General features: G+C 48.3%; 2 protein-coding genes across 4 annotated transcripts in view; one reads left to right on the forward strand and one right to left on the reverse strand.

The window, feature by feature from the left end:
• The first annotated feature begins 10,537 nt into the window (after positions 1–10,537).
• Positions 10,538–14,105, forward strand: SOD1 (superoxide dismutase 1). Its single transcript, XM_064643913.1, has 5 exons — positions 10,538–10,669; positions 11,077–11,170; positions 11,576–11,645; positions 13,156–13,270; positions 13,616–14,105. The coding sequence occupies exons 1-5, from the start codon at positions 10,595–10,597 to the stop codon at positions 13,724–13,726; spliced, it is 465 nt and encodes a 154-aa protein (XP_064499983.1). The 5' UTR covers positions 10,538–10,594; the 3' UTR covers positions 13,727–14,105.
• Positions 14,106–15,929: 1,824 nt separating this feature from the next.
• The window catches only part of SCAF4 (SR-related CTD associated factor 4), a 29,900-nt gene continuing 18,505 nt past the window's right edge, over positions 15,930–27,324 (reverse strand). For all 3 annotated transcript variants that reach the window (XM_064643911.1, XM_064643909.1, XM_064643910.1), the window contains 9 exons: positions 26,873–27,063; positions 25,811–25,911; positions 24,716–24,829; positions 24,098–24,254; positions 23,710–23,864; positions 21,919–22,081; positions 21,726–21,806; positions 21,455–21,640; positions 15,930–17,112 (listed from right to left, as the gene is read on the reverse strand). In XM_064643911.1, the coding sequence (XP_064499981.1) occupies positions 16,271–17,112; positions 21,455–21,640; positions 21,726–21,806; positions 21,919–22,081; positions 23,710–23,864; positions 24,098–24,254; positions 24,716–24,829; positions 25,811–25,911; positions 26,873–27,063 (1,990 nt within the window). In that variant the 3' untranslated portion in view covers positions 15,930–16,270. The remainder of the gene's footprint in view (positions 17,113–21,454; positions 21,641–21,725; positions 21,807–21,918; positions 22,082–23,709; positions 23,865–24,097; positions 24,255–24,715; positions 24,830–25,810; positions 25,912–26,872; positions 27,064–27,324) is intronic.

Genomic DNA, 27,324 nt, shown 5'->3' on the forward strand with positions numbered 1-27,324 from the left:
TGTCCGGGGGTGGCGGGTCCGGAGCCCGCGGGACACCCGCGGCTCAGCGCACGCCGCCGCCGCCGGGAGGCGCCGCTGCCATATTGAGACCGCCGGGGGGGGGGCGGGCGCCGCCCATTGGCCGCGGCGCCCGTCAATCACCGTCCGGGGAGCCAATGAGGCGGCGGCGGCGGGCGCGCGCGGCGGGAGCGTTCGGAGAGCGCCCCGCGCGTGACAATGGGGGCGCACGCGGCCGCGCGCGCGGACAGCGGGCAGCCAATGGCGGGGCGAGGGGGCGCCGGCGCGCGCCGGGGCCCGGCCAATCGCGGCGCGGTGCGCGGGGCTGGCGCGCGGCGGGGGCGGGCGGGGCCGCGGGGCCGCTTTGGCCCCTGAGGCGGCGGGACATTCGCTGTGCTCGCCGCCCCTCACGTCCCGTCGTGTCTCCTCGTGGCCCCTCACGGCTCCTCATGTCCCTTCACAGCCTTCCACCACCCCCCTCCGTGTCCCACGCCCCGAGAAAGAAGGTCCCCGACCCCCGCGAAGGGCCGGGAGCGATGAGGGGAAGGTGCCCGAGCGCCTGAGGCACCGTGCTCCCCTCACGGCTCCAGCCCCTCCGTGTCCCGCAGCGCCGTTCGATGCAGCCACACCGTCCCCGCACGGCCCCAGACCGCCTCGAAGCCGCCAGGATCAGTGCTGAGCTTTCCCCTGCCTCTAGAATATGCAGAAATTCCCTTAAGAAAGTATGTTCTCTTAATATTTGATCTTTGTATACTAATCAGTGAGAAAGGAGGTTTAAGCCGTGGAACAAAGAGTGTGGAACAAACAAGCCCTAAACGATGCCCAGGTTTTGGAATGGCAAATTCCGTGCTAAGGTTCAGGGCTCGACGTGTTCCGGATGATCTCAGACTTAAGGGAGGTTTAATAAAGCTCAGTTAGAGGGATGTACCACTGACACAAGGAATGCAGAATTTATGGGCCACGAGGACATCTGTCAGAACCCCCGAGATAAGGAAGAAACTGATAAAGACAACTCAGCAACTGCACCAAAATCAGCTCTGGCTGGGAAAAGGGGATTCCGGCAGGGACACATCAACCCGTGGACCACCAATTGGAACCACCAACCCAAAGGAAGAGAAAGGGGGACTAATTAGCACGAACGAATCATTAACCAACAGAACACAATGCTACTTAATAAGAGAACTATGTAACTTGTAGCCAATGAACATTAACACCTTTGTTTGATGAAATGTATAAACGGTGAAAAGTCTTGGTGGTCGCAGTGCCCCTGCTGCCAATACACTTAGGTTTTGTTGAGCCATGACTCAGCTCCAGCCTGGATAAGTAGATTTTATAATGCACTAATAAATAAACATGAGCCATGTCTGAACTCAAAGTGTTTTTTGACACAAAAAAAAGGTGGAAGTACTTCCCCATCACCTCTGAAAGTCAGAATGGGGGAAATCCAAATTATCCCAATGTGTATCTAATAAAGAATATTTATTTTCCAATATGGTGTATTTGCTCTACTGTTAAAAAATGAAATGCAAAATCTCAACTGTCTATTTGTTAATCACTATGTTGCTTGCAAATCAAATCCAAATATTAAATGTCAGTTTTCCTCATCAAGCCATTGATTAATTAATGGCAGGTTTTAAATGGCATTACCGCACCAAGCACTTTAGTCAGAGCCTTTAATCAGCAAGATTAAATGCAGGGCCTCTCCTGGCTTTGATTTTCAGGTAAAATTCCCCATTGATTCAGCCAGGAGGTTTTATTAAAATTTAATGGTTTGCTCCAGCCCTGGATTAAGAAGGTTCAGCGAGTCAGGTGGCCCCTTGGAGCAATCACATGAACCCAAGCGAGTGACAGGTCACACCCCTTTGGTTTGTAGTTTACTTCACACCAGGACTTCAGGGTGTGACATAAGCACATGTTTCTCCCCAGCCTGTGGGTGGCATGTCAAAATCTCCCTGCATCCCAGGGATATCCTGGTCCCCTTCGGCCTCCTCAGCCCTTCAGTCACGACTGGGGCCACGAAGGGAAGCCACAGAATCATGGAATGGTTTGGGTTGGAAGGGACCTTAAAGCCCATCCAGTTCCAACCTATGTCATAGACAGGGACACCTTCCACTAGCCCAGGCTGCTCCAATTTCCAGGGATGGGGCAGCCACAGCTTCTCTGGGCAACCCGTGCCAGGGCTTCACCACCCTCACAGGGAAGAATTCCTTCCCAATATCCCACCTAACCCTGCTCTCTGGCAGTTTAAAACCACTGCCCCTTGTCCTGGCACTATATCCCAGTATAAAAAGTCACTCTCCCTCCTTTTTTTAATCCCCCTTTAGGCCCTGCAAGGGGCCCTCAGGTCTCCCTGGAGCCTTCTCTTCTCCAGGTGAACCCCCCCAGCTCTCCCAGCCTGTCCCAGAGCAGAGGGCTCCAGCCCTGGGAGCATGCCAGCACCAGCAGTGGAAAGAGGAGCCAAAGGCTGAAGCCCCTGCAGGGTCTGCTTTTCCCTACCGTGGCACACACCAAACTGCAGCCCAGGAGACCCCCGTGTGTGTCCCCCAGTGCTGCCACCCCCTCCCCTGCTGCAGCCCCTCTGCTCCCACTGTCGGGCACACACAGGCAGGTATCTGCATCCCAGCAGACCTGGGGCTTATGGCAGCTAATATGGGCATATTTTTAAGTAATCCCGCCTCATTTGCCACTTTTCCAGGGCCTCAGTGGGTGAAATTCATTAGTCATCTGACAGTTCCAGTTATTCCGCATGTCAAGTCCCATCTCTTCATTTACATACCCAGACTGTTGTGCCAAGCCGGTGTGCTGGTTGTACCCCCCTCCACCTACTCTGTGCTAATTTAAGAGTTGTTATTTTTGGCTGGCACGGATTGTGTGCATAAAAAGTTCCGTTTCCTCAAAAAATTCTTAAAAGGAAGCAGAACACGGGCCTGAGCTGAAAACTCCCCCTGCTCAACACCGACTGCCCAAACAGCAGCAAACCTTGTTTTCAGGGAATGTCACAGGACTAAAACACCTTCCTGTGAAGACCCTGAGTTTTTGAATTATTGAGCTGCACAAAACAGAGTTGTTTCTGACAGGGGCACGCAGGAGTAGCTCAGTCAGAAAAAAAACAGCCTGGCAGTTCTCAATGAACAGAGTGAAACTTGCTGCAAGGGCGGTAATTCCGTGATTGAAAACACAGCATTCGTCATGGAAGAATCCGTATGGATGAGGAAGGCTCAAAAGCCAAGCTCTGTCTGCACTCCAGACATTCCCCCTCCGTTTGTAAAACTAATTATGTGTAAACAGAGCATTTTTCTCTTTGCAATGCACGGTGTGATATTTCTCCTCCACACAAAAGAATGCTCTCACTCCCGAGCAGTGCACGCCTGTACCTGAGAGACAGGAACTGCAGGGGACATTCCAAGTGGGAAAATTGAAAAAGGGATTAAAAAAAACAACAAAAAAAAAAAATCAGGGAAACTGTTCTTTGAAAAATCGTTGTAGAATGTTACCAGCACACCCTTTCAAGGTGGTGCCGCTGATGTTTTATGTCCTGCCTGCAGCAGCAGGATTTCTCACCACCACAGTCCAAACTGGTCTGAACTGGGGAATTGTTCTGTACTGGTGAACTTCATCCCTGATACTTATTTTCCTGTGGGTTTTGCCTGTAGCTAAAATAAGATGTTCACCACAACCGTTGCCTTCTTTTTTTCTTCGAAAACAGGGGCAGCAATGTAATAATGAAGGTTTCTTTCTGGCTTTCAAGTAAAATTAACTCAGGCTGGTTTTCCAGACACTGAACTCCATACACAGAAAATAAGTATTTCTGCTTAGTAGGAATTTTAGTGAGGATGGTCTGCACTTCCCTAAGTGCAGGTATCCATTATAATCCCTTGGAAAAGCCTCTCCCAGGCGTTTACATGCTTCAAAAACCACAATAATGCTTTCCCAGTTTTTTTTCAGCAGGCATTTCTCTGTGAGGCTGCAGCGAGGCTAAGAGTGGGATCACACCCTCGTGCCTCTAGGATTATGCAAAAGAGGAAATGCATTTGATGAATTATTGTCCACCTCAGCCTCTCTTTTGAAAAATGCTGTTATCTGTGTTCGCTGCCGCTGCAAGGGAAGTGATCTGTGAAATCAGAGTTCTTTGGATAATGGCACGGTCTGAGCTTTCCTAGGGATATGATTGCTCCTGTCAGAGGGACACACGTGAGGCAGGCAGGAGCCTGGGCTTCCAGTCCCTGTTTGTTGTCAGGTTATTATTATAAAGTCTTTCTCTCAATGTCATTGCTAATTTCATAGAGTCCCAGAATGGTTTGGGGGGGAAGGGACCTTAAAACTCATCTCATCCCACCCCCCTGCCATGGGCAGGGACACCTTCCACTAGCTCAGGTTGCTCCAAGCCCCATCCAACCTGGCCTGGGACACTTCCAAGGATGGGGCAGCCATAGATGCTCTGGCCCCCCCCTCCCCCTGCAATTCCCATGCAATGGCAGGAGGGTGGAACGAGATGAGCTTTAAGGTCCCAAACCATTTTATGATTCTATGATTGCAGTATCAGAAACTCACCAAGTATCTCTGTGCCATTCCCTTTAAAATCCTTTTTCCCCAGACGTGAACACAACAGACTGGTTCCATGTTCATGGACGGGGTTTTTTCCCCCACAAACAAGTCCTTATGCCCTCGTTGTTGTCACGGTCTATGCAAGATGCCATGCAAAGATCCACTCCGTGTCCCCAGAGGAATCAGAGCAACCATTTGTACCAACTTGAAGGCTTTCAGATCATTTTTCAGTCTAGTTCTTTTCAACCCTTGCAGGACAGATTCTCTCTTCCACAAAACTATCAGCCATCCTGTGGGAGGAGGAGGGTTTTTTTTCTTTTTACATTGATATTTTGTCACACTGCCCAAGGTTCATCAAGGTACCAAATTATAAGCCTTATTGAAAAAAGACAGAATTATTTTTGTGGGGCTGATAAACCTGAATCATTTCTTCCCTTTGCTTCCTCAAACCCCTCACTCACACAAGTATCTTACTTTTTCTTTTTTTTTTTTTTTTTTTTTTGTTGCTACTTCAAGTTTTCTGGCATTTTTGTAAAAGAAGAGAAGCACCGTGGAAGGAAGAGTCTGTCAAACAAACCTGGACCACTAATGCCACCCAGTGGCACACACTGGGCACCTGCCAGCGCTAATAAACTGAATTAACTTCAACAAGCTAACTCTAAACTCTCCCCCCACACTGTTTACAGCCATTCACACGGAGCTTTTCTGCACCCATCTGACAAATATAAGAGACCACGCACGTTGTGGTTGTGTAGCTTGTGTTAAGCACGGGTTTTTTCCTTTCCTGCTTCTGTTTTCTTTAGAAAGTATCTCCTACAGCACAGTCTCTGTGAAGTATTACCCAAAAATGTTTAGGGGGGACCTTCTCACTCTCTGCAACTCCCTGACAGGAGGGGGGAGCTGGGGGGGGTCGGGCTCTGCTCCCAGGGAACAAGGGACAGGACAAGGGGAAACGGCCTCCAGCTGTGCCAGGGGAGATTCATGTTGGACATCAGGAGGAGTTTCTTCTTGGAAAGGGCGGTCAGGCACTGGAAGGGGCTGCCCAGGGAGGTTTGGAGTCCCCATCCCTGGAGGTGTCCCAGGAAGGCCTGGCCATGGCACTCAGTGCTCTGGGCTGGGGGACAAGGTGGGGATCAGGCACAGGGGGGACTCCATGGGCTGGGAGGGCTTTTCCAACCTCAGTGATCCTGGGATTCTGAGATCCTGAGTTTGTATCTGCCCTTTCTCGGTGATACAATCAGCTCTCCTGCCCTTTCACAGGGAGCACTCCAGCCAAGAGCCCTGGGTGCAAGGTCTGCAGGCTCCCCCGCGGTGCCCTTCGTCCCTTTGGCAGGGCTGGAGACGTCGCTGCCTAGGGAAAAAATTCCAAACAGATGCAGAGCAGTCACATAAATATTAATGACAAGGCACTGTGGAAATTGTATGAAAACACGTGGCTGATGCATTTTCCAGCTGCATTCCCCCTCATTAATTGCTTGTATGAAACCAGCACCCCGAAGCCTCGGTTTTACTGACAGCTGTACAAACCCAGCCTGGTGCTTGGGAAGGAACTCCCCGACCATCCAGTGCTCCCAGGGAAGAAACCACGTGAAAACTCCCAATAAAACCTCATCTCTTACTCTGGAGGCCTGCCTACTTATATTCCTTTAGTCCTCCTTGATTTGCCACTGCAGAAACGGGATAGTTTACCCTGTTGTATAGTTTATTTTCTAATTTCTCTCTGTAGTTTTGTACTTTGCATCTCCAGGATTACCCGAGACAGCTGAGTTAAGCAAAGAAAAAATAAATCCAAAGGATATCCAAATGAAACCCCATGGAAGTTGTCTCTGGTACTTGCTTATATAGCCTGGGATTTGCAAAGTTTTTAGTTTAGTTACCACTGTGAGGACTTCTACAAATAAAAATGTAGCAAAAAATCCAAAGCAAGGTTTTGTTTTTCACCACTGTGAATGAAATCTTTATTCAGTTGTTATACATAACATAGATAAAGTATGAAAAGCCACAGGCTTTCTTCAGACTTCATTGATTTTTAGCCTAGTTGACATTTTAAATATGTTTTCCCAATATATATTAGGAAATATATACTTATACACAGACACACTGTTTTGGTCGCATTCCTTTAGGTGCCTTCCAGTGGCCAAAATAACATCCCTGAGAGCATAAACATTTTGAGAGTCTCCCACTTACTAAAAAAAATAAAATGTCTCAGATGAGCTTTCTGGACAATGTTCTGTCCTTGACCAGTTTCAGAGGCGTTTTCACCCTCTATTAACAGCTCAAAAGCCATTTAAAACTTCAGCTGGGTTTGACTGCACTCATCCCTCTGTGCCACAGCAGCAGCTCCCATAAAGCCCTCAGCAGATTGTTGTCCTTGCAAACACCAGAATCCCCAAAATCCATATTTCCATCCATCCTGGCTGTCCTGCTGGTCACTGGTAGCTGCTTTGTCCTCCAAGTTTCAGCCTGTCGGGCTGTTTGTTTCCATGGGGAAACGTGCCCAGACTTTGGTACTGCTTGAAATACCTAAATTCCAGCCCTTGGCGAATGTGAACAAGGAAAAAACCCAACCCACCAACCAAAATTAAACAAAATTAAAATTAAAAAAAAGCAGTGGGCAGACCTTGAGCAGCCCCAGTGCCCCGGCAGGCTGTGCTGAGGTGCAGCTCACGCCCCGTGCTGGGTACAAAGTTCTTAATCCACATTTACACAACCTCTCCTCTGAGCCTCATGTTTCAAGCTCGTGGGGCAGTGGAGGGTGAGGGACTTGCAGCACAAAGATTAGCTCAGTTGAGCTGTTAAAAGTGAATGTTGTTTCTAATCTTGCAAAGGCTTTCCAGCTGACACTCCTTTAATTACAGGGAGCCCTTGGTTATCAGCAGCACTGCCCTTCATTTCAGCAGCAGGATTTCCACCAGGGAGACACCAGCACAGAGTCCTAATGAAAAAAACAATCATTTCCACAGCACTTTTCATCTTCAGAATGCCACACAAACATAAACTCGGGGAATTACCTCTCCCAGCATCCCTAGGAGGGGGAAGAGTGTCCTTACCCACCTGCAATCCCAGGGGAAGACGTTCATGACACACAGTGTCCTTGCTCAGGACAACACAAAGCCTTGGGGTCTGTTTTTTTTATTTAGTGGTCTTCGAGTGCCTTTGGGGATGCCCAGGGGTCTGGCAGGGAGGGGACAGCAGGTCCCTGACACCTCCTGCAGCAGCAAAAGGCCAGAGGAGACAGCCTGGAGTGTCCCAGACTGTGTTGGCAACCGAGTGCAGTGACAAAGCATTAGACAGCGGGAAATTCCAGCTTCTGGAAAGCGGGATCCTAAAGGAAGAAAAACAAACAATCCACCCCCCAAAGCCCCTCCCAGACTGCTCAAAACACGGCATTGTAACGCACACGTGGTGCGACCTGAACAAACACGTGTGTGCCGCCTCCCTGGCCCTCGGGGGGCTCCCAAATCCAGGCACTCTTCTCCGGGGCCGACGTGGAAATGCGGCTTCCACCTTTCCACAGAGCAGCTCCAGGCGGCAACTGGATCACCACACTGGGAAAGGACTGCTCATCACCTCAGGGAGGGGTTACTCCGGCAATCCCGAGCGATGTGTGCACTCCAGTCTCACCCTAACTCCGTATTTTTCCCAAGGAACCACCACAAGCAGAAAGCACCACGTATTTGCACCAGGGGTATGGTTGCCAAGGGAGTCAGAACCCTCAAAATTCCCTCTTAATTTTTTAATCCGTGTAAATTTTGCTCAGAAGTTGCTGCTGCAGGGGCCCTGTGCTCGATCCAGGCCACATTTTGGGGTTTTTTTTGTTACTTTTGCACATTATGCTGGGAAGTTTATTAGCCTCTGTCTACACAGCTTAGGCTGCTATTTACCTGCATCACACAGGAGTTATTTCATCTGCCCTTTAAGCTGGCAAGTTAGGAAATAATCAGGATGCACTTCCTCTTCTTTCCTCCCTGAATTGACTCTGATACTCCAAGTAACAAAATAATCACGTCACCATGTGACCTGACAGGGTCCAGTGATGATTTTTGTACTGTCAGACACCCCGTTGAGCTGCTTTGGGGATGGGTTTTCTCGCCTGCTGGCAAGATCTAAGAAAATCAGTGAGTTAAAAGGAAGTTTGTGGGAGAAAACAGAACAAAAACCTTTCCCTGGCTTCTTGATGTGAAGGAGCACACGTGTAATTAACACATTTGTGTTCCTGTTGTACTCGTGAAAGAAAAGAATCCCAGGGAACACTCTCAGGGTGTGAGGTTACTGGTCTCTCCAGCTGGGTGCCCCTCAGCTGAGTTCTGCCCAACTTGGGCAGCCCAGGGCACCTTCACAGGCCCTCTGACACCGATGATTAACACAATCATTAAAATCATTACTTTGATTGTTGCACTTATGAAGAAACCTGACACGTCTGGCTCTTATCCACCTGTGTGCCCTACATTCATGTCCAGGCATGAACAAGGGCACATCTTGAAATTATTCCAGGAAGGAAGGAACTAACCTGCCTGATAAAAACACGGGCAGTTTTGGGAATGGGACTGGAAGAGAAAGGCCTGTGCCATTTGTGAGAGGGCCCTGACAAAGTGAGGGAGTGATAAGCGAAGCCAAGGGTGACTGGAAGTAAAATGAGACACTGCTATTTAAAAGAAGTTTACAAAATATTTAAATCAAACCAGAGCCACCTGGAGGGCACTGGAATCTCTCCTCCTGATGGAACAAGTGCTGCATGTTGTGCCACGAGCACAGACCTGTTTGCTCACGAATCATTTGCAGAGTATCTTCTCTCCAGGCACATCGGGAATAAAACTCCAAGGAGTTTAGCCCACAGTGCCAAGGTGCCTCTTAGGTAGGGAGCTGCCTGGCCCTCCTACCCTTCTGTAGCATCTTTCCAGGGTTAAACTACAAATCCACATCTGTCTCTCAGACAAACGATCCCCATGTATTTATGTGGAGTTTTCACCGGTGTTCTCAAGAAAACAGATCTCTGCTTCATTACTGTCGCCTGGGCCATGACTCAGGTGTTTTGTGTGAGTCTGAGGTGAGAAACAGCCCTCGCTCATCCTCCCCTGACCTTAACAAGGCCCCAGAGGTGTGGCTTAAAACCACCTGGGCTTTAAGTAATTTATACCTCGGTCATGTAAGAAATTAATTGTTAATAATTAATTAATTATAAAAGCACCGTGGGCAGGAGGGGAGGAGTAGGTTCTGCCCTGCTCAGGTGAGACCCCCTTGCAGAGCTGCCTCCAGCCCTGGGGGCTCAGCACAGGGAGGACATGGAGCTGCTGGAGAGAGTCCAGAGGAGGCACCAAGGATGGAGCAGCTCTGCTGGAAGGAAAGGCTGGGAGATTGGGGTTTTCAGCCTGGAGAAGGGAAGCTTTGGGGTGACCTGATTGTGGCCTTCCAGGACCTGAAGGGAGCCAAGGCAAGAAAGATGGAGAGAGACTATTTCCAAGGGCCTGGAGTGCCAGGACAAGGGGGTTGCCCAGAAAAGCTGTGGCTACTCCGTTCCTGGAAGTGTCCATGGCCAGGTTGGAGCAACCCGGGCTAGTGGAAGGTGTTCCTGCCCATGGCAGGGGTTGGAAGTGGATGATCTTTAAGGTCTGTTCCTACCCAAACCATTCCATGATTACCTAAAGCCCCACATGCTCTCTAATCTTCTGTGCTTCTGATTTAAGTTGAAAACATCCTCTGGGCAGGGCGGCTGTTCTGAGACACGGAGCTGTTCGGGGGCAACTTCACAACCGTATTAATTCCAGTTTGGGACGGGAGCTCCGCATCCCACCCAGCTCGGCCCCGTCCCTCCCGATCCCGACCCTAGTCCCGATCCCGGTCCCGCACCTTCCCCCTCTCGCCAACAGGGGGCGCCGCCGTCCCCCGCGCGCGCCGCCGCGAGCCCCCGCCGTTCCCCTGCCGCGATTGGCCGGGCCGCACGAGGCGCGCGGCGCGATTGGCCGCCCGCCGCCGGCCCAGCCTATATAAGGGGAGCGCGGGGGGGCGTGCCCGCAGTCCGCGGGCGCTGCGGGCGGGGGCTGAGCGGACCAAGATGGCGGCGGCGCGGGCCGTGTGCGTGATGCGCGGAGAGGGGCCCGTGCAGGGCGTCATCCACTTCGAGCAGCAGGTGAGGGACGGCGCGGGCACCGAGCCTCCCCCCGGGAGGCTGAGCCACTGCCTGCGCCTCTGTGCGCCCCCCGTGGGCCGGCGGGAGCTGCGGTTCCAAATGGCCGCGGCCCTTGGGAGCTGCGCCGTCGCCTCTGGGAGGCGGGGGAGCGGCTGCGGGGTCATCTGCCCTTCCCAGTGGAAGCACGGGATCGTTCTGGAAGGCACGGCCAGATAACGGGCGCCGCTTGTGCTCGGTGATAAATAACGGGAAGGATGCATTAGAGGTGGATAAACAAATTCAAACGCTCTGTGCAAGGCGGTGCTGGGCTTGTGGAGGAGCCTGCAGGGCTTCCTGTCACCTTGGCTTGACACAGAGCCGTGTAATGCCAAAGTCCTTGTGGTGACGATAAATCCTTTCCTTTCAAGGGTGATGGACCGGTGAAAGTTACTGGAAAAATCACTGGATTGGCTGATGGAGAGCACGGCTTCCACGTCCATGAATTCGGGGACAACACAAACGGTAAGGTGTCCATGCACGGCTGGACTGTGGGTGCTCAGCTTCAGAGAGCTTCCTGCAGTGTTGGAGCAGGACTTGGGTCTGGCAGCTGCAAATCTGTGTTAAGAAATGTATGGCGTTTCCCAAGGAAGTGCTCCCTGTGTAATACTCTGAACGTGTTGAGGCTGGTGGTCAAGGTCTGCCATCCCAAGCCTGGAGGGTTGGATACCCCGATGTTAAGAAATAAGAAAGCTGCCGGGTGAGCTCAGGGAGCTCTGGAATGAGCAGTTGTACTTAATTGGACTTCTAAGTCTGCAGTGGGTGATTTACTCCCAGAGGATTAGCGGGACATGCAACAGGAGAGCAGCTGCTTCCTGATGGGTCCCTGGGAGCAGGTTTGCCCTGACGGATCCCCGTGCTGTGTTCCAGGGTGCACCAGTGCCGGCCCTCACTTCAACCCGGAGCGCAAACAGCACGGGGCCCCCAGCGACGCCGAGAGGTGAGTGCAGGGCTGGGCGGGGACAGCCCAGGGACACCCTGGCAATCCGGCAGGATGTGTAAGGTCACCTCACCAGGGCTATGCTCACTGTACAGCAGTTTGTTTGACACGTGGGCTCCCTGAGCGTGGGATATCATCTTCGGGATGTGCCAGTGTTTTTTGTCGTGGCTTGGGAGGAGGGGACGGTGAGGGCCTGTGCTCCTGCTGGGTATCTCTGTGCTTCAGTGGGATGGAAGACCTTGTTCCTCCCCTGGGAGCAGTTCCAACAGTCCAGTTCCCCTTGGGAGCCCTTGGACACCTGAGGAGCTGGTGTGACTGTGCTTGCTGGGGCAGCACAGGAGCTGCAGGGGAGCAGAGCTGGGAGCAGGGTTAAACCTAAAGCCTGGCCTTGCACAGAGAGGGTCTGGGATAGCATTAGAACCAGCTGGGCATCGGGACCAGCCTGGGTTCTGTCCGTGAGTGCTCCCTGTGTGGCTGATGAATCCCACCTGGGCGATGGATTGCTGCCGGCCAGGCGGAGCTGGGAGCTGGCTGTGGGCCAGCTCCTGCATGACACAGCATGAAATGGTGTGTCAGGGCCTGGCAGCCACTGCTCGGGGCTAAAGGTTGGGACTGCATGGACATTGAGGCTTTGGCAGGCTTGGTTTTGGCAAATCCTGCTCCTGCTGTGCCCTGCCTGCTCCCACCAGGGCAGCTGTGGGTGGCAGGATCCCTTAGGAGGGTGCAAGGACTTCTATCAGTGTCCAGTTGAAACAATTGGACTGAAGCTTCCTGGAAGCCTAAATCAAGCAAATTCCTAAAGGGAAAGCTGCCCTTGACCTGATTTTATAGGACTTGGTTAAAAATGTGGAGTTTGTCCTGTGTAAGAAGCTGGTGCTCAGCACTTGCCTGGCTGAGCTGCACGGAATGTTTCAGGAATGTGTTGGTATTCCAGGTTCTGAGTCTGGCAGAACATGATCAGCTCTATTTTGAGTGAGTGTTTTGTTTGGGGCAGGTGTGCAGGACATAACAGCATCCTGGAATGCCCCGAAGTCTTGTGAAAACTCCACTGCTCGAGGCACAGTTCTCTAGGAAGCCCGGGCGGAGATGTAGCTGTGATAGAAGCTGTGTGGGAGAGCAGGATGCCAAGTGATGGGGCAATGCCAAACTGGATTCATCATCCCTACTTCTGGCTGGAACTGAGCACCTCCTGTGTCCCCTTTGACCTGTTTCCTGACAAACTGCTCTTCCTAATCCTATTTAAACCTAAAGCCTGTGGAATAGCTGATCTGTGATGGGCATTAAGAGCTCTTAGGAACAGTGGCAGTGTTCCACCAAACCTGGTCTGTGCAGGAAAGGTTAATCTGTGGAATTTGAGAGCCTGTGGACAGAGGGTGATGCCATTGGCATGGAGGGGGAGGATTCTGGACACATGTGGCCTGAGTGTAGTAACAATATAAAGTCCCAGCCTTCCCTTGGAAGAGCTTTCAATCCAAGCCCCTTTCCTGAGTCTGTGTGTGTTCTTGTGCAGGCATGTGGGAGACCTGGGCAATGTGACTGCCAAGGGAGGAGTGGCCGAGGTGGAGATCCAGGATTCCGTCATTTCCCTCAGCGGCCCTCACTGCATCATCGGCCGCACCATGGTGGTGAGTGTGGGGGGACTGGTGCTGCTCGAGGGGCACAGGGGGCTCTCTGGGGGTTAATGAGATCCCAGTTTCCTGCTGGCCTTCCAGGGATGTCCCTCTCCCTTTAGCTTTGCCCCTTCCAGCTGTGGGTGATTGAAGGAACTGGTCTGTGGAGGGAATTGGCACAAATGCTGTCACTGGCAGGTGTGGAAACAGGCACCTGAGGACACTGGAAGGAAAGTCCAGTTGGGAGTTTTTAGCAGGGATATGGGTTTGACATTGTGCAATTAGTGTGTGGTGTGAGACCCTGCTGGGAGCACTGGAATGTGGGGATTGGGATCTGCAGTAACACAAGTTCTCTTTTAGGTCCACGAGAAGCGGGACGACCTGGGCAGAGGGGGGGACAACGAGAGCAAGCTGACGGGGAACGCGGGGCCCCGTCTGGCCTGTGGAGTGATTGGGATCGCCAAGAGCTAAGTGTGGCACCTGCAGTGCTGCTCCATTGCTGCTCTTGCCCTTCCTCGTGCAAGCCCAAGATTTGTCACTAATCTCCTGCTCCTCTGCATCCCGAGCAGCGCTTAAACTGCTGAGACTGACGGCGTTTTGTATGATGTACATGGCAATTAAAGTGTCCCTCATGGAACAGCTCTGTGGTCTCTGCTCACACACCTGCACCATTCCCTGTCGCATCCCTCACTGGAGCAAATCCCTGCTGTGTGCCAGGGAGGATGGGGGCAGTGCTCACATCCCAGACCCTGGCAAAGAGCAGCAGCCCGGGGGGTGTCAGGGCTGCTTCCTGGTGGAGGTGCAGCATTTGTAGATCTTCAGCCTGTGTAATAAATGTTCTGGGCAGATACACCTGGGTCTGGCTGTCTGTAAACAGGGAACACCCCCAAACCTGCACCTGCTTGGAAAAGAAAGGGGGCCTGGGTGGTTTAAGTGCACCCAGCAAGTTGCTTCCAGGTGGTATCCCAGGACCAGCCAGGAGTAACCACTGTGTGCCAGTGCCAGCTTCCATCACATTTCTGGGTGTCCCTCTGAAACGTTTCAGTCTCTCTTAACAGAGAAAATGAATCATTTTAATGAGGACTTGTATCAGTGTGCCTTTATCTTGTACATAAGGATGTTGATGGAAGTAGCAGGTTGCAGTTCTAGATAACCCCATTCCACTGAGGAATGTTACAAAAGGAACTTGGGAGTAGAGCAGGAATACTGTAAAAATACTTTAAACTTACATTGCCTGCTGGTGCCAGACAATTGTGTGAGTCTTCACCTGCCTGTGCCTCTTCCAGAGGGTCACTGTGAGGTTATTCCACAGGCACTGCTGCAGAAGGCAGTAAGGAATTGCTCCACAGGTTTCCTAGGCTCTGCTTTCAGCTCCCTACTGAGGGAAAGGGAGAGAAGGTGAGGTGGGGTTTGTGTGAACAGAGCAGCCTCTGCCCCTTTCATTCTTGTCTCCAGCTCTTCAACTCAGTGAGACAAACCCTCCCTCCTTACAGAGCTGAGGCAGCTTTTTCCAAGGCTCAGACCTCAGTGTCTGGTGTTCTCTGGACACAGGAATGTCCCACAGGCCCGGCAGGAAACAACCAGTGAGGACACGAGTTTTAACACATGGAAGTTGAGTTCACTGCAATGTGTAAACAGGTTCTTTCTCTTTTTATTCTGCTATTGCAAGAACATAAAAATAGATGTCCTCTCCCCCATCCAGAGCTCCACACTGGCTCTCCCATCCCTCCCTCCCCCAGAGACAATTCCACAGGGCAGCTGAGAAAAAGGACTAAGGAAGCAGCTGCCCTTTCCTTGGGGAAAAACCCAACTTTAAAGGTAGAACACACCTATAGAAAGGAAAAAAAAAAATCCATTAAATATGCACAGGATTCAAACACATTTCCTATGGTGCTTCTGGAGGGGCAGGACTTCCCAAACTGTCTGTGCCCAAGGGATCGGCCACGGGGACACTGCCCTCATCCAATCTGACACAACCATGGAAGTGCTATGAAGACGAGGTGGCAGAACTCCAGAAATACCAGGAAACACCCAGCCCAGAGGCACAGCACCAGGGGGGGCACAACCTACCTCTGGCAGGGTAAGGAGGGGCCGGCGTTCCCACCCGAGGAGCCCCGATCCCAGAGGAAGCGGCAGAATCCTTGTCCCAGCTCCACTTCAAGAATCAGGTTGGCAATTTACAGCAGGTTGTGGTGCCTCTGAGGTCTCACTTTCCAGCAGCATCAGTGGCTGACAGGTAGAAAAGCCCAGCACACACTTTGGAACAGCAGAGCAGATGTGCCTGAAGGTGTCACTTCTTAAAAAAAGGCAAATCAAGGGCAGCAGGAACCACAGAACCAATCGAGGGGGAGGAAATAAAAAATAAAGCAAAGAATGGACTGCATTGCAAACAAACACTAAACGGTTAACTCTGCAATTAACATCTCAAAACTAACTTTTACCCAGGGTGGTCAAGTATCTCATTAAAATGCAGCAATCTAAAACTCCAGAGGACTGTTACAAATAAAAACTTGCTTCTGTGAATCGCTACACAATCAGGTGGATTTCCTTTCACAAACAGAACCAAACCAGTCTAATTTAGACTCCAGTACAGCATGAACAGTTCCAACTTTAGGCTGTTGAACACTCCTTTTCCACTTCAGTGCAGCGTAGGAAGAATAGCACACGTTAAAAGTTTGTTACGAAAATAGAGTTTATTAAAAACACATCCCTATTGTTTTTGAGGAGCTTTCACCGTTACCTTTTTCTTAAATTAAAAACAAAATAGAAAGCACTTCTACTTCTGATTCGTAAACTTTTTAAAGTCAAAACTTTAAAAAAGTTACAGCAAAAACGGGTAATATTTAATCATCTCTTCAGTATTTATGTTATGCTGTGGCTATTTTTAAATAGGAGGGGAAGCAATCAAATTGCTGGCGGGGCCCCTGCGCTGGGCAGGGCCGGGGGCGGCAGCGGATTTACAGCACTGTACAACTAAAGCTCGACACTCCGACCCAGGCTCGGCAGGGCCCGGGCTCAGCGCGGAGCCTCCGCCACGGAGCCCGTGTCCTTGTCCGCCTGTTCCAGGGATGAGGTAGCCTCGGGTGCCGACTCTTCCGCAGGTTTCGCACCCGCAGGTTCGGACTCTCCCGCCGCGAGTTCTGAAACAATGTCTGCGTCGGCCGCTTTGCCGCCGTGGGACTCGTGGTTTTTGTCGCCCTCCGCCCTGTCTGTCACCTCCGGCTTTTCCTTGCCGCGGCCTTCTTCCTTGTCTCTGCGCGACTCCCGGTCTCTGGAATCCCTCTCCCTGTCTCGGTGGCCGCTGGAGCGCCTGTTCCTGTCCTCCGAGTCCCTGTGCCTGTCTCGCTCGGGGCTGCGCCGGCCCCAGTCGCGCCGCTCGCGGTTCCCGAGGCGCTCGTGCTCCCGGTCGTCCCCACGGTTCCCGTAGCGCTCGCGCTCGTTATCTACCCGGTTCCCAAACGACCTCCTTCCGAACCTCTCCTGGTCTCTGTTGGGGGTGAACGTCTGCCTGTCATTCCTGAACTGGCGCCCGTCCCTGTTCTCCTCGGGTCCGCCCGGGCCCCCGCTGCCCGGGACCCCCCCGGGCCTCACAAAGTGCCCCGGCGGGGGGAAGGGGGTTTTCATTCCGTGGGGGGGAGGCATCCCAAAGCCCCCCGGCCCCGGCGGAGGCCCCCTGTGCATCATGTGGGGGGGCATGTGGCGCGGTGGCATCAGCGGGAAGCGCGGCAGTGGCGGGGGCGGCATTCCCGGCGGCCGCTGGAGCGGGATCAGCCCGGGCCGGGCGCCCAGGAGCCCAGTGGATGGAGTCTGGAGCCCGACCACGGGGGCTGGAGGGGGCGGTGCCACGCCCTGGGTGCCTGCAAGGAACACACAAGGGACAGTCAGAGCCTGGCAGCAGGGAACGCAAGGCATTTCCATAGCTCCAAACCCACTCTGCAGTTATCCCAGGAAAAGAGCGCACGAGAACTTGGAGCGGAGCTTCCTGCGCCGCCCAGGTGCAAACACACCTCTGTGTGCTGCTGAAGGGAAGATGTGGCAATGGCAGGAACTCATCCCTGATCCCAAAGGCCTCCTTTGCCCTGCTGCAGGTCAGAGCCCCCCCTCAGCCCCAGCTCAGCCTCTCACCTCCTCTGACTGCAGCCAGAGCCCCTTCCTGGTACAAAATATTATAATATATAAAAGGAAATGCAGCAGGTAATTAATTTCTAGATTCTTTTTTTTTAAATACAATCCTTCATCCTTTACAGCACATATCCAACACCAACTGTTTTCTGTTTTAATTCCTGGACTCTTTTGTTTTTAGCACGTTCTTCGCAAGATGAAAAAAAAATTACCCTCTCCAGACATCTTGTTGGAGAAAGCTCAGCCCAAAGCTCACTGACACCAACAGGAGCCAGAATGGAGGAGGAGGGAGGAATTCTGAGCTCTACCTGAGGCCTTCCCAGGGTGGACAGGAGCCTCCTTGAGGCTGAGCCAGGAACACACTGTCCCATGAGCCCTCACACTGCACCTTCCTGCTCCATGTGCTCCTGCCCTGCAAACACGGTCCCTGCCTGGGGCGTGTGGTGTTCCTGTATCAATCTGTTGGGACTGTAATGTTGTCACATATATGAATAAAAATGAAAGTTAAAAACAGATGTTACGCCAACTTTTGTAGCTCCTGCCCTGGTAGAACCAGAATGTGGAATAGCTGTGGAAAGTAATGCTGGAATTAGAGACTTGGCAGTGCCAGCAGTGAAAACTGCACTTTCCCCCCTTCCTTTTTAACTCTAAAATGCAGAGTCCTCCCTCCTCCCATTCGTCACCAGGTCTGTAATCACTGAGCTGAAACTCCTCCCATGACAGAACTGTGGATCTGACAAGCCAAGACACAGGGCTAATGATGTCTCCCAGGAATTCTGAGGTTTGGGGATGTTCTTGTTGAAAAAAAAAAAATCTTTTGATCTGCCACAGAGGATTAAAAATAAGGCAGAACAGAATAACTGAGAACTACTGAGCTGAAGAGGACAAGCCTATGCTTCTGCTTAGAAGCAGCAGAGCAGACATGGGCTACAACAGCATGAACATGAGGCGAGAAAAGTTTCACATTTAATAAGTAATTTAATTTCTCCACAAACTGCAGCGCTGAAGCAGCATAATGGTACCTGGAACTCCCCCTCTTTCACTCTGAACACTCTTTAAATATCAGCCCCCTTCAATGTCAAGGCTAAATCAGCTGTAGAAGCACGACCAGAGTTTCCTCACCAAATAAAAACTTGCAGAACTGTCCAGAAACACACCCTTGTTTACTGAAAATGCTCAGGAAAATTCATGGTACAGACACACATGGTGACAGGTCTGAGAAGATTTAAAGCCCTTTGTTGTGTCATGCAGAGAAAGGCAGTAAATAACACTGGTTTCCCACACTGGGTAAGAACTCCTTGAGCCCTGAGACAGACCCTGAGGTGATTTACTGACCAGCTTCTCGTAGTCAAGACAGAAACCTCATCCCTTTTACCTGCTCTTCTGTGTTGTTTTGGATGTGTAAAACCACACACTGCCTTCACAACTCACGTTATTTATAACTGTCACTGGTGCTGCCCAGTTACAGGCCCTCAGGCCTTGCACTGGGTTTGCTCAGGAGGGGGCAGGACTGAGGTAGGAAAACCCATCCCAAACCGGAGCGTGGTTGCAGAGTCACAGCTGAAATAACTCACCATCAATCCCAACACTTTGTAACAGCCACACTCAGAGGGGCTCAGAGAATGTTGTATTTGTTTTATGATTTAATGCAGATTACAAAAAACACTTGAGAACAAGCCAGCAAGGGAACAAAGATTTAATGACTGAGCTTGCACTATCAGGAAATGAATGCCAAGTTCAGTGGGAACTAAGTTCAGGATAACTAAGCTTTGATTACATGTCATTATCCTGGTAGGAATTTGGGTAAAAAGACCCTACAAACTGCAATAGGTTGTATTTCTCCCGGATCACAGAATCTGAATATTCCAAACACTGCATCTACAGTTTGTTACTGGCCCAAGTTAAAATATTTGCTCAGCACTAAGAACACGTTGTCCACTCCAAAAGGATTTAAAAGCTGTTGTTTCCTGCAACAGGCACACGTAAAAGGAGCCTAAAAATACCTGCTCTGCAGGTCGTTGAAAACTCCCTGAGTGCTCACTCCCTGAGCCATCACAGCCTGGAGTGTGTTGTTCTGATGAACAACAGGGAGGTGTAACAGCAGCGAGTGTGATCAAGGACAAACTAAATTACAACAACCTGAGGGTGCTTTTTAGAAAAAGGCACAAAAAATCCAGACCCAATGTCCACAAGGGATCACTCCCCTGAAGCACAACCATGTCCTTGCTGGAAGTGATGAAGGAATTACATTGAAGGCACAAAGGAAATCAGTGGAGATGAGACAGAACTTATAAGAGAAACTGTATGAAATGTTAATCCATTTAGAATTACTTTGTAACATGTCTTCCATATAAAAACTGAACAGAAAGAAGCATTCTGGAGTTACAAAAGTTATTAAAGAGCTCCTGTGTGCTGTACAGGTTACAGAAGGTGATCCCAAGCAAGGAGAAGTTTAGATCTCTCTGACAGTCTCTTCCCAGCCACCTCCATCCCTTGAGCTTGGCCTGCTGCAGGTCATCCATGCATCCATTCAATGCAGGAGGAATCAAAGTGCTTTTAAGGAGAGTTTAATTTGTGCCAACTTACTGAGTGGTTCAAAAAAGCCAAGATAGCTGATGTTAATCTTTTCTCTTAAATCACATCACATTATAATGTTTCTTCTGGTTTCCTTGTATCTTGTATCAGACTGTGAGCAGTCCCCACAACTCCAGAACATCAGGATGGAAGGGTTTTATGTAACCCCTTGATTATAAATAACTTCTTGAAATAAGACACCCATCAACATCCAATGCTACTGCTTAAGCAAACACACAGATCTCAGCCACTACTCCAGCACTGCTCTGTGAGCTCAGAAAACCTGAGCCTGAACACTGAGAGAAGTCACTCTGATCACGTGCACTTTACTTGCCTCAACCACTCAGAGAACAAGTTCACAAAAAAAACAAAGGCAAGTTCTTGACTTCCAGATTTCTCAAATTCAGCTTCCTGGGATTTGTAAGAATAAAAAGCAGCTGCTGCCCAAGGAACCGATGTGGGTGTCTAATTTAATTCAATCTTCAGGTTGTAAAACCTTTTTATTACATGTGCAGCACCACTACAGCAAAGGGCAGAGGAACTTCATACATTCCACAGCCTTGGAATAAGAAATTCAGGTTCTGCTGTACAAGACACAGTCCCATAAAACTCCAAAATTCTGGTAGTGCTGTGCTGCCATCACAAAAAGTGCAATTCACCATGAAGGTGTGAGTTTCTGTGTACATTGTAAAGTTCTGGGCAGAAACCCACTGACACAAAACTAACTTTTTCATTCATTTGTTAAGCTGTCATTTAGAGGTCTGAAATCCCATAAATGCAATAATCTCACTAAAATACATAGGTAACAAGTCTTCTGAGGCAGTTCTTGACACTGGTCCATCAAAGGCCATCCTAAAGTAAACATTTAGCAGAGCTCTGTACCATTAAACAGTTCACACTCCCTTTCAAAATCTGACCAGGGAAAAGTAATTTATGCAACATACCCAAGCTACTTTGGTTTTGTAATCAAAATACCATTTGGCAATTTAATAATATATTCCTACAAAAGTTTCCAAACCTGTAATACTGCAGGGCTGAATAAAAGCTTTACGTTTTCTGTTTTATTAAAACAATTTATTCCATATATAAAAAAAAGTATGTGCCACATCCTCACAGATTTAAAAAAATACATTAAGAAGTTAATTTTATACATGTAATAGTTGAGTCTAAAACCTGGTTCATATGTCAGATGTGTTGTTTAAAGTTCATTTTCTATCCTATATAAACATCCACTTGCTAAAAGTAGACAGCATTTTAATTTGTAACTTAAACATTACAGCTTTGTTTCTTCAGAAAATATCTTCAATAACAAATGAAACTGCTTCTTCTGTGCAAAATCAAGCCTCTAAAAGTGATTTCAAAGCCAACAGAAGGGCAGAAGTTTCAAGAAGTTGAGAAAAACGTGCTTCCTTTCCCCTGGAGTCTAAGTCAGCAGCTAAATCAAAATGGTATTTTAAATTTAGGGAAAAACGAAGTGCAGAACTTACACAAGAGAGCACTTACCAAGGAGTGGGACAGCCTGGGTGACAGGAGCAGGGACATTAGTAGGTGCTACAGGAGGTGGAACAGTCCCATAGATTTTGGAACTATCGGTGGTTTCAGCATTCCCTCTGCCTCCAGAAACTACTGGGATGGGATTTCCTACAGATGACTCCTTTGTAGTGTCCTCACTCCCACCCGTTGCTGTAGCTGAGGAACAAGGCATGGACACATTAACCACCAGCAGCAATTCCTGCTGCACGACCCCTGCCTCCCACAGGGCTCCAACACTTACAGTTTGGGATGTTCACTGCCGGAGTGTGCGGGACAGACACCGGAGGGGTTATCGGTGGTGGCGGCCCAGGAGGAAGGAAGCCTACAAAATACAGATGCCCCCTGAGTGCCCCTTTGGCACAACACCCCAGTGCAGCTGGGTCTGTGCTCTGGGGTCAGCAGAGCACAGGGTGAATGAACCACCCCCCACGTACCTGGGGGTAAATGCAGAGGGTTGAATCCAGGCCGTAAGAACGGGGGCGGTGGCGGGGGCGGCACCCCGGGAGCAAATCCAGGAGGGGGGATTCCTAAAGGGGCTGTGAAAGCAGGTGGTTGGAGTGCACCAACCACAGGAGGCCCCGAGGGATGTGGTGGAACCTAAGGAAAAAGGAAGGGGAAAAACGTGTTACCCCAAGACTGAACGGGTCCCACTGGGATCTCTGCTTTGCCCAGCACAACAGGAACATTTAAACAACCTAAAATTGCTCTGCAGCAAGTGAGGCTTGTGTAAGAGACCTAATTAGCACTCAAAGAACTCCTACCACTCACAAGATCAACACCAATCTTGTTTGCCTTTATAATTAGAGAAAAATTCTTCTCTGTGGTAAATGGGTTTTAATGTATGTTGGTGGCTCACCTCCACACACCTTTCACACAGTGGCTGGGATTCATTTCCATCCAGGAGGATCCAATGCAATGCACATGACTTTGGAGCAACTAAAAACCTTTGCTTGTTTCCTTCTTACTACCTGAGTTTATACACTATAATATAGTGATTTTTTCCTTTTTTTTTTCTCTTTAATTCTGATTTATATCAAGCTCTGAATTTAAATTAGCTCTGATTTAAATTAAGTTGGTCCTTAGTCTCATATTTATGAGCTTATTACAGAAACTACACTAAATGTGTGGGAATCAAAAGGAAAAAATCCAATCAAAAACATGCTCTGCACTTAGAATGGATTTAATAAAGCAAAGAAGAGCTGTGTGCCCAAGTGACCATAACTGACCACCTCCATGACCAGCAACATTTCAGAACACCAAGACCCCTCATCACTTTTTATTTCTAGAGGAAAGAAGGACAAGCTTTTGCTGTTTTATTCTCAGGACTGAAAGAACCTGTTTTGGGTTCCTTATCAGCGTTACTCAGCCCAGGCACACTAAATCTGTGCTAATACAGTTTGATAATCAAAATGATGATATCAGAAATAGCAAATCTGGGGAGGGATGCAGCAAACTGGGATCAACATGGAAAAAATAACTAGAGGGAGAATTGTTTACTAAGGAGGAGACTGGAATGGAGAAAGGGAGGAGAAAGCACAAGGGAAGGGAAGGTCGGGAAGTGAGAAAAGAATCAGCTGTGGGAATCCTGCAGCAGAAGCTCGTTCTTGACACTTCCTTTTTCAGCATGGATTTAAGGAAAATAAACAAAATCACTGCTATTTAATACAGTTAATGGCTACTAAAATTTCTGAAATTATAAGTTTGACTTACTGTTCATTTACTAAATAATAGTTTATAGCACATCAAGAATCGTGTGTCAAAACAACCCATAATTCAACATATTATGTTCTCAAATCCCATAACTGGCTAAATTATACATGTCTTCAAATCATTTGAGTTCTTGATCTTCTGTGAGTGCCTGCCACATTGTAGTTCATAAATCACACTTTCTCAAGATGCAAGACAGTTTTATTCATACTCCCTCCCATCTGGGAGAAGGGATACTACTATTTTAAAAGCAACGAGAAACGACTGATATTAAAGTAACTGTGTATCTATCAATAGAAAAGCTTTTTCTTAGGGGAAAATTATTAGGAAAACAAACAAAAAAAAGCCAATCACCAAACTGAAGATGCAATTCAGCCCATCAATAAAAAAAACTCTACTGCAGTAATTTCTCTGTGACTGAGAGAACACAGTTACCATTCATGGCATCTCCTCCCTGAATTATTATTTAAAGTAAGTTTTTGTTTCTTTATCCCAAGTTAATGAGGAACAACTCTCACCTGTGGAGGAGGTACTGTTATTGGTGCAGGCATGGGGACAGGGATGGGGACAGGTAAAGCTTTGGGTATAGGTGACACTGGTTCATTGTGTGCAGCTTCTGCGCCTCCGTTCTGAGCTACTTCATTTTCAGACTTCTTGGGGATTCCCTTCCACTCTGTACAACACAAAATCCCAACAGACAAGGATCAGCTCAGAGGGAGCAGAGAGGTGAAACATGTTTGCTGATGTTTAGAAAAGGACCTAATTGAAACTACTCAGATAAGAAGCATTTATACATATTTCTGACAATAATAAAAAGAAACAATTTAAAAAATTGGACAGAATGACCCAACCCTGAAATAAAAGCTTCACTAACTGCACACAGCTGATCATGCAGCACTGCTGTACCTGGACTAAGAGTTTCATTGTCCAGCATTCCCCCTTCACAGAAGCTTTCAAGATCTTCAGGTTTGACTTTGTCCCACGGTATATAAGTCACACCTAATTCCACATCCCAGTACTGCTTGTAGTCTGGCTTTATTCCTTTATTCAGAGCCCATGCAATCTTGGAGGGGGAGAAAATACATGTAAGTCAGGCAAATGTTTCCATTTTAATGCATTTCATATTTCTTTCTCACAAAACAGCACTACCATTTGGGGCTAAAAGGCAAAGACAGTAACTAAAACAGTTACAACACTGAAGTAAGGTTTTTTTTCTTAAAGCAGACTTAGTTCTTTTTCCTTGGCTTGAATTTTGCTCACTATTTGTAAAAATGTATAAAGCCAGTTTCTTCCCATGTTTCCCAGCCACTGAGATTAATTCCAGTTCCCTTTGGAGGACTCTAATATGATGTTCTACAGAAGGAAGAACTTCACTAATTTAATGCATCCTTCCTTATTTATTAGTATCTTTGTAGGATTATCGTATGTAATGAAACTCTTATGAGACAAATATCCAACAGCAGATGAGAAAGGATGACAGTAATTCCAGCAGCTTTAGAAATCCTGACATTTTCCAAGCAGTACCTTGATGGATTTCTGGTTGACTTTGAAGTTCCCTCGGCTCAGTTTCTGGAGGGCTCTGTTGGCATCTTGTCTGTGCACCATGACAATGTAGGCACATCCTCTGGGGGGGATCATCTGTTTGGGGTTTAAGGAACAAAATTGGTTTTGCAAATAAAAAAGCCATGAACAACACACAAGTGTTCAGTTACAGCAAGCTGGGACATCAGAGGGTGTTCCAAAAGGGGCTATGGAAGTATGGAAGGGAATGTAATTTAAGAGGCCAAGAAAGTCAGTATCTTCAGGAAGTACACATTTCTAATAAACTAAAAATTCCACAACTTCTAAAGTGGAAAGCTTTAAACTCTAAAATATGGCTGACTCTTGTATATTTAATCTTTTCAAACTGCTAAACACTTAAATGCTGTGGTCTGGCAATTAATTACCTCGTTGGAAGACACACCAATACCCCCCTTCATTCCATATACCATGAGCTGGCAGCTGCACCTCCACACTCGGGTCTTTGGAATCATTTTTATTATTTATAATGAATTTGAGAAAAATCTCCTACGTTGTTTTACAAAATTTGGAGTAGGAAGAAAATTGCAGTCGCTTCTTTTTGTTTGTTTTAATGAAATTTTAACAGCTATTATTTATATATTTATATGTATGTATTTATATATTTATACATATAAAATATCCTTAAATACAGCTAAACAAAACAACAGTTCTGTGTTTATGGCTAAAATAACACCAGCTGAGGGTCCACATTTCTGTATTCAAACAAAATGGAGCAGATGAACTCAGCAGCACAGGATGTAATTCTGCAGGCATCTAGCTCTTCCTCATTCTCCAGAGAAGGCAGGATTTTTATGAAAATGGCATAATCTTCTCTGGTTTATTTGCATTTTTAAATTGCAAAAACCCAAAGCAACTCTGTTCTTTGTCTACAACTCAGCCAAATTAATTTGAGTCTACACATTAAAAAGCACAACATGCAGGAAGTGAGAGCTCAACTCTTTGGAATTTATAAAAATAAAGCTGTCTTAGAGCAGCCTGGAAACACTTTTTGTAACCAAGCCTATCAAAGTAACTCACACTGCAGCATTTATTACTCACATTGATCGACTCAATGGGGCCAAACTCTTCCAAAAGACTTCCAACATCCTGCTGAGTTGTCCTCTTGTCGAGCTGTCCTACCCAAAGTGTGGTACTACAAACTGCAACAGAGAGTTAACTCAGGTTGGGAGAGCCATTATTGACACAAGCTCCTCTTACAGGACAGAGTAAGCAGCCCATTTATCTCACTTCATGCTGAATTCAGGGTAATAAACCAGCAACCGAGCTCAAAGTATCACACTGGCTGCACTTTAGCACAGCAACATTTAATACTCAGCCACGTTTTGCCCAGTAAGTGATACAAAAGTGCAAACTGTGACAGCACTAAGTGACAATCTGGGAGAGGTGCTGGCAGAGGCACATCTCACACCACTGCCAGGGAGCTTTCAGTGAACAGCTGCCAAGGCCCTGCAGTCCTTTTACACTACTGGAATTGTCACTCACCAGGTTTTGGCTTGTTAAAACTCTTCAAGTTTGTGTGTCTCTTACATAAGAGAATGCTTTCATTTTACTTGCTGACCCCGGAGAAGATTCCACATTCCAAAGAAATATTCAGAAGACAACTACTATGTTTGGTCTATAAACACAGGCAAAGCCAAGATTACTTCAGATTATTTCAGCCTGTGTTTTCCAGGTCAAAGCCCCCCTCCAGGTCTGAGAGACACACAACACTGAATAATTAGAAAAATTGTTATAATTTACAACTAACTCAACTTGTTATTTAATCTGCTTTAGCTTGCAGGTCTCAAAGGAAGGAAAATAAAAACATGGAGCTGCAACTTTTTCTTCTCATTTATAGCCAAAGTATTTCCAACTTGGAGATATTCCAAAAATGCCAAACTGTCTTATATGAGTAAAGGAAGTGCAGGGATGTGAATTTAAGTCCTACCAGCTTTACAGCTCAGAAAACAAGTCACAGTGCAGTTTACTTTTCTTCTGTCTGGATGAATCTTGGAGACTCAAGGAAGAGGAACACAACAATTTAAAGAATATTGCTCAAAGAAGTGGTAGTTACTGGTATTTGCAAAGTTGCATCCACAATAAAAGGAAGAATGAACTTACCACTGACAGTTTCTGACTTGATCTGGGGGAGGCCCTTGGACCTGCGCTCCCTCTCCCGCTCCCGTTCCCGCCTTTCCTGGGAGCGTGACTTTGGGGAGTGTCGGCGCCGGTCCCGGGAGCGCGACCGGGAGCGCCGGTGACGGGAACGCCGGGACCGGGAGCCAGACCTGGAGCGTTTCCTCTTAGGGGACCTGGTGTGAACCAAAGCCACGTGTGTCACATTGGGGAGCGAAATGTTTATTGCTTCTTCAAAAAAAAAAAATGGCTAAAAAAGAGATTTCCAGTGAATTCTGCCACTGAAATGGGAGTTTATTGACAGGTTTGAAGTTACTCTCTCCCAGTAAGAGAAGTGCAGAGATAGCCAACTTCCCTCAGAGGGGAGATGACTTCCAGGGGTTCATAATTCTTAAGTCACTAATCCAGCTCTCATTCCTGCACTAAAAGAGCTTTCA

Source organism: Pseudopipra pipra, chromosome 2 (assembly GCF_036250125.1).
Source record: "Pseudopipra pipra isolate bDixPip1 chromosome 2, bDixPip1.hap1, whole genome shotgun sequence".
In the NCBI taxonomy this organism is placed as follows: Eukaryota; Metazoa; Chordata; class Aves; order Passeriformes; family Pipridae; genus Pseudopipra; species Pseudopipra pipra.

Coding starts and splice junctions, on each gene's coding strand:
- SOD1 (XM_064643913.1), top strand. CDS start 10,595: ATGGCGGCGGCGCGGGCCGTGTGCGTGATGCGCGGAGAGGGGCCCGTG. Junction 11,171..11,575: donor ATTCGGGGACAACACAAACG/GTAAGGTGTCCA, acceptor GCTGTGTTCCAG/GGTGCACCAGTGCCGGCCCT. Junction 11,646..13,155: donor GCCCCCAGCGACGCCGAGAG/GTGAGTGCAGGG, acceptor GTTCTTGTGCAG/GCATGTGGGAGACCTGGGCA.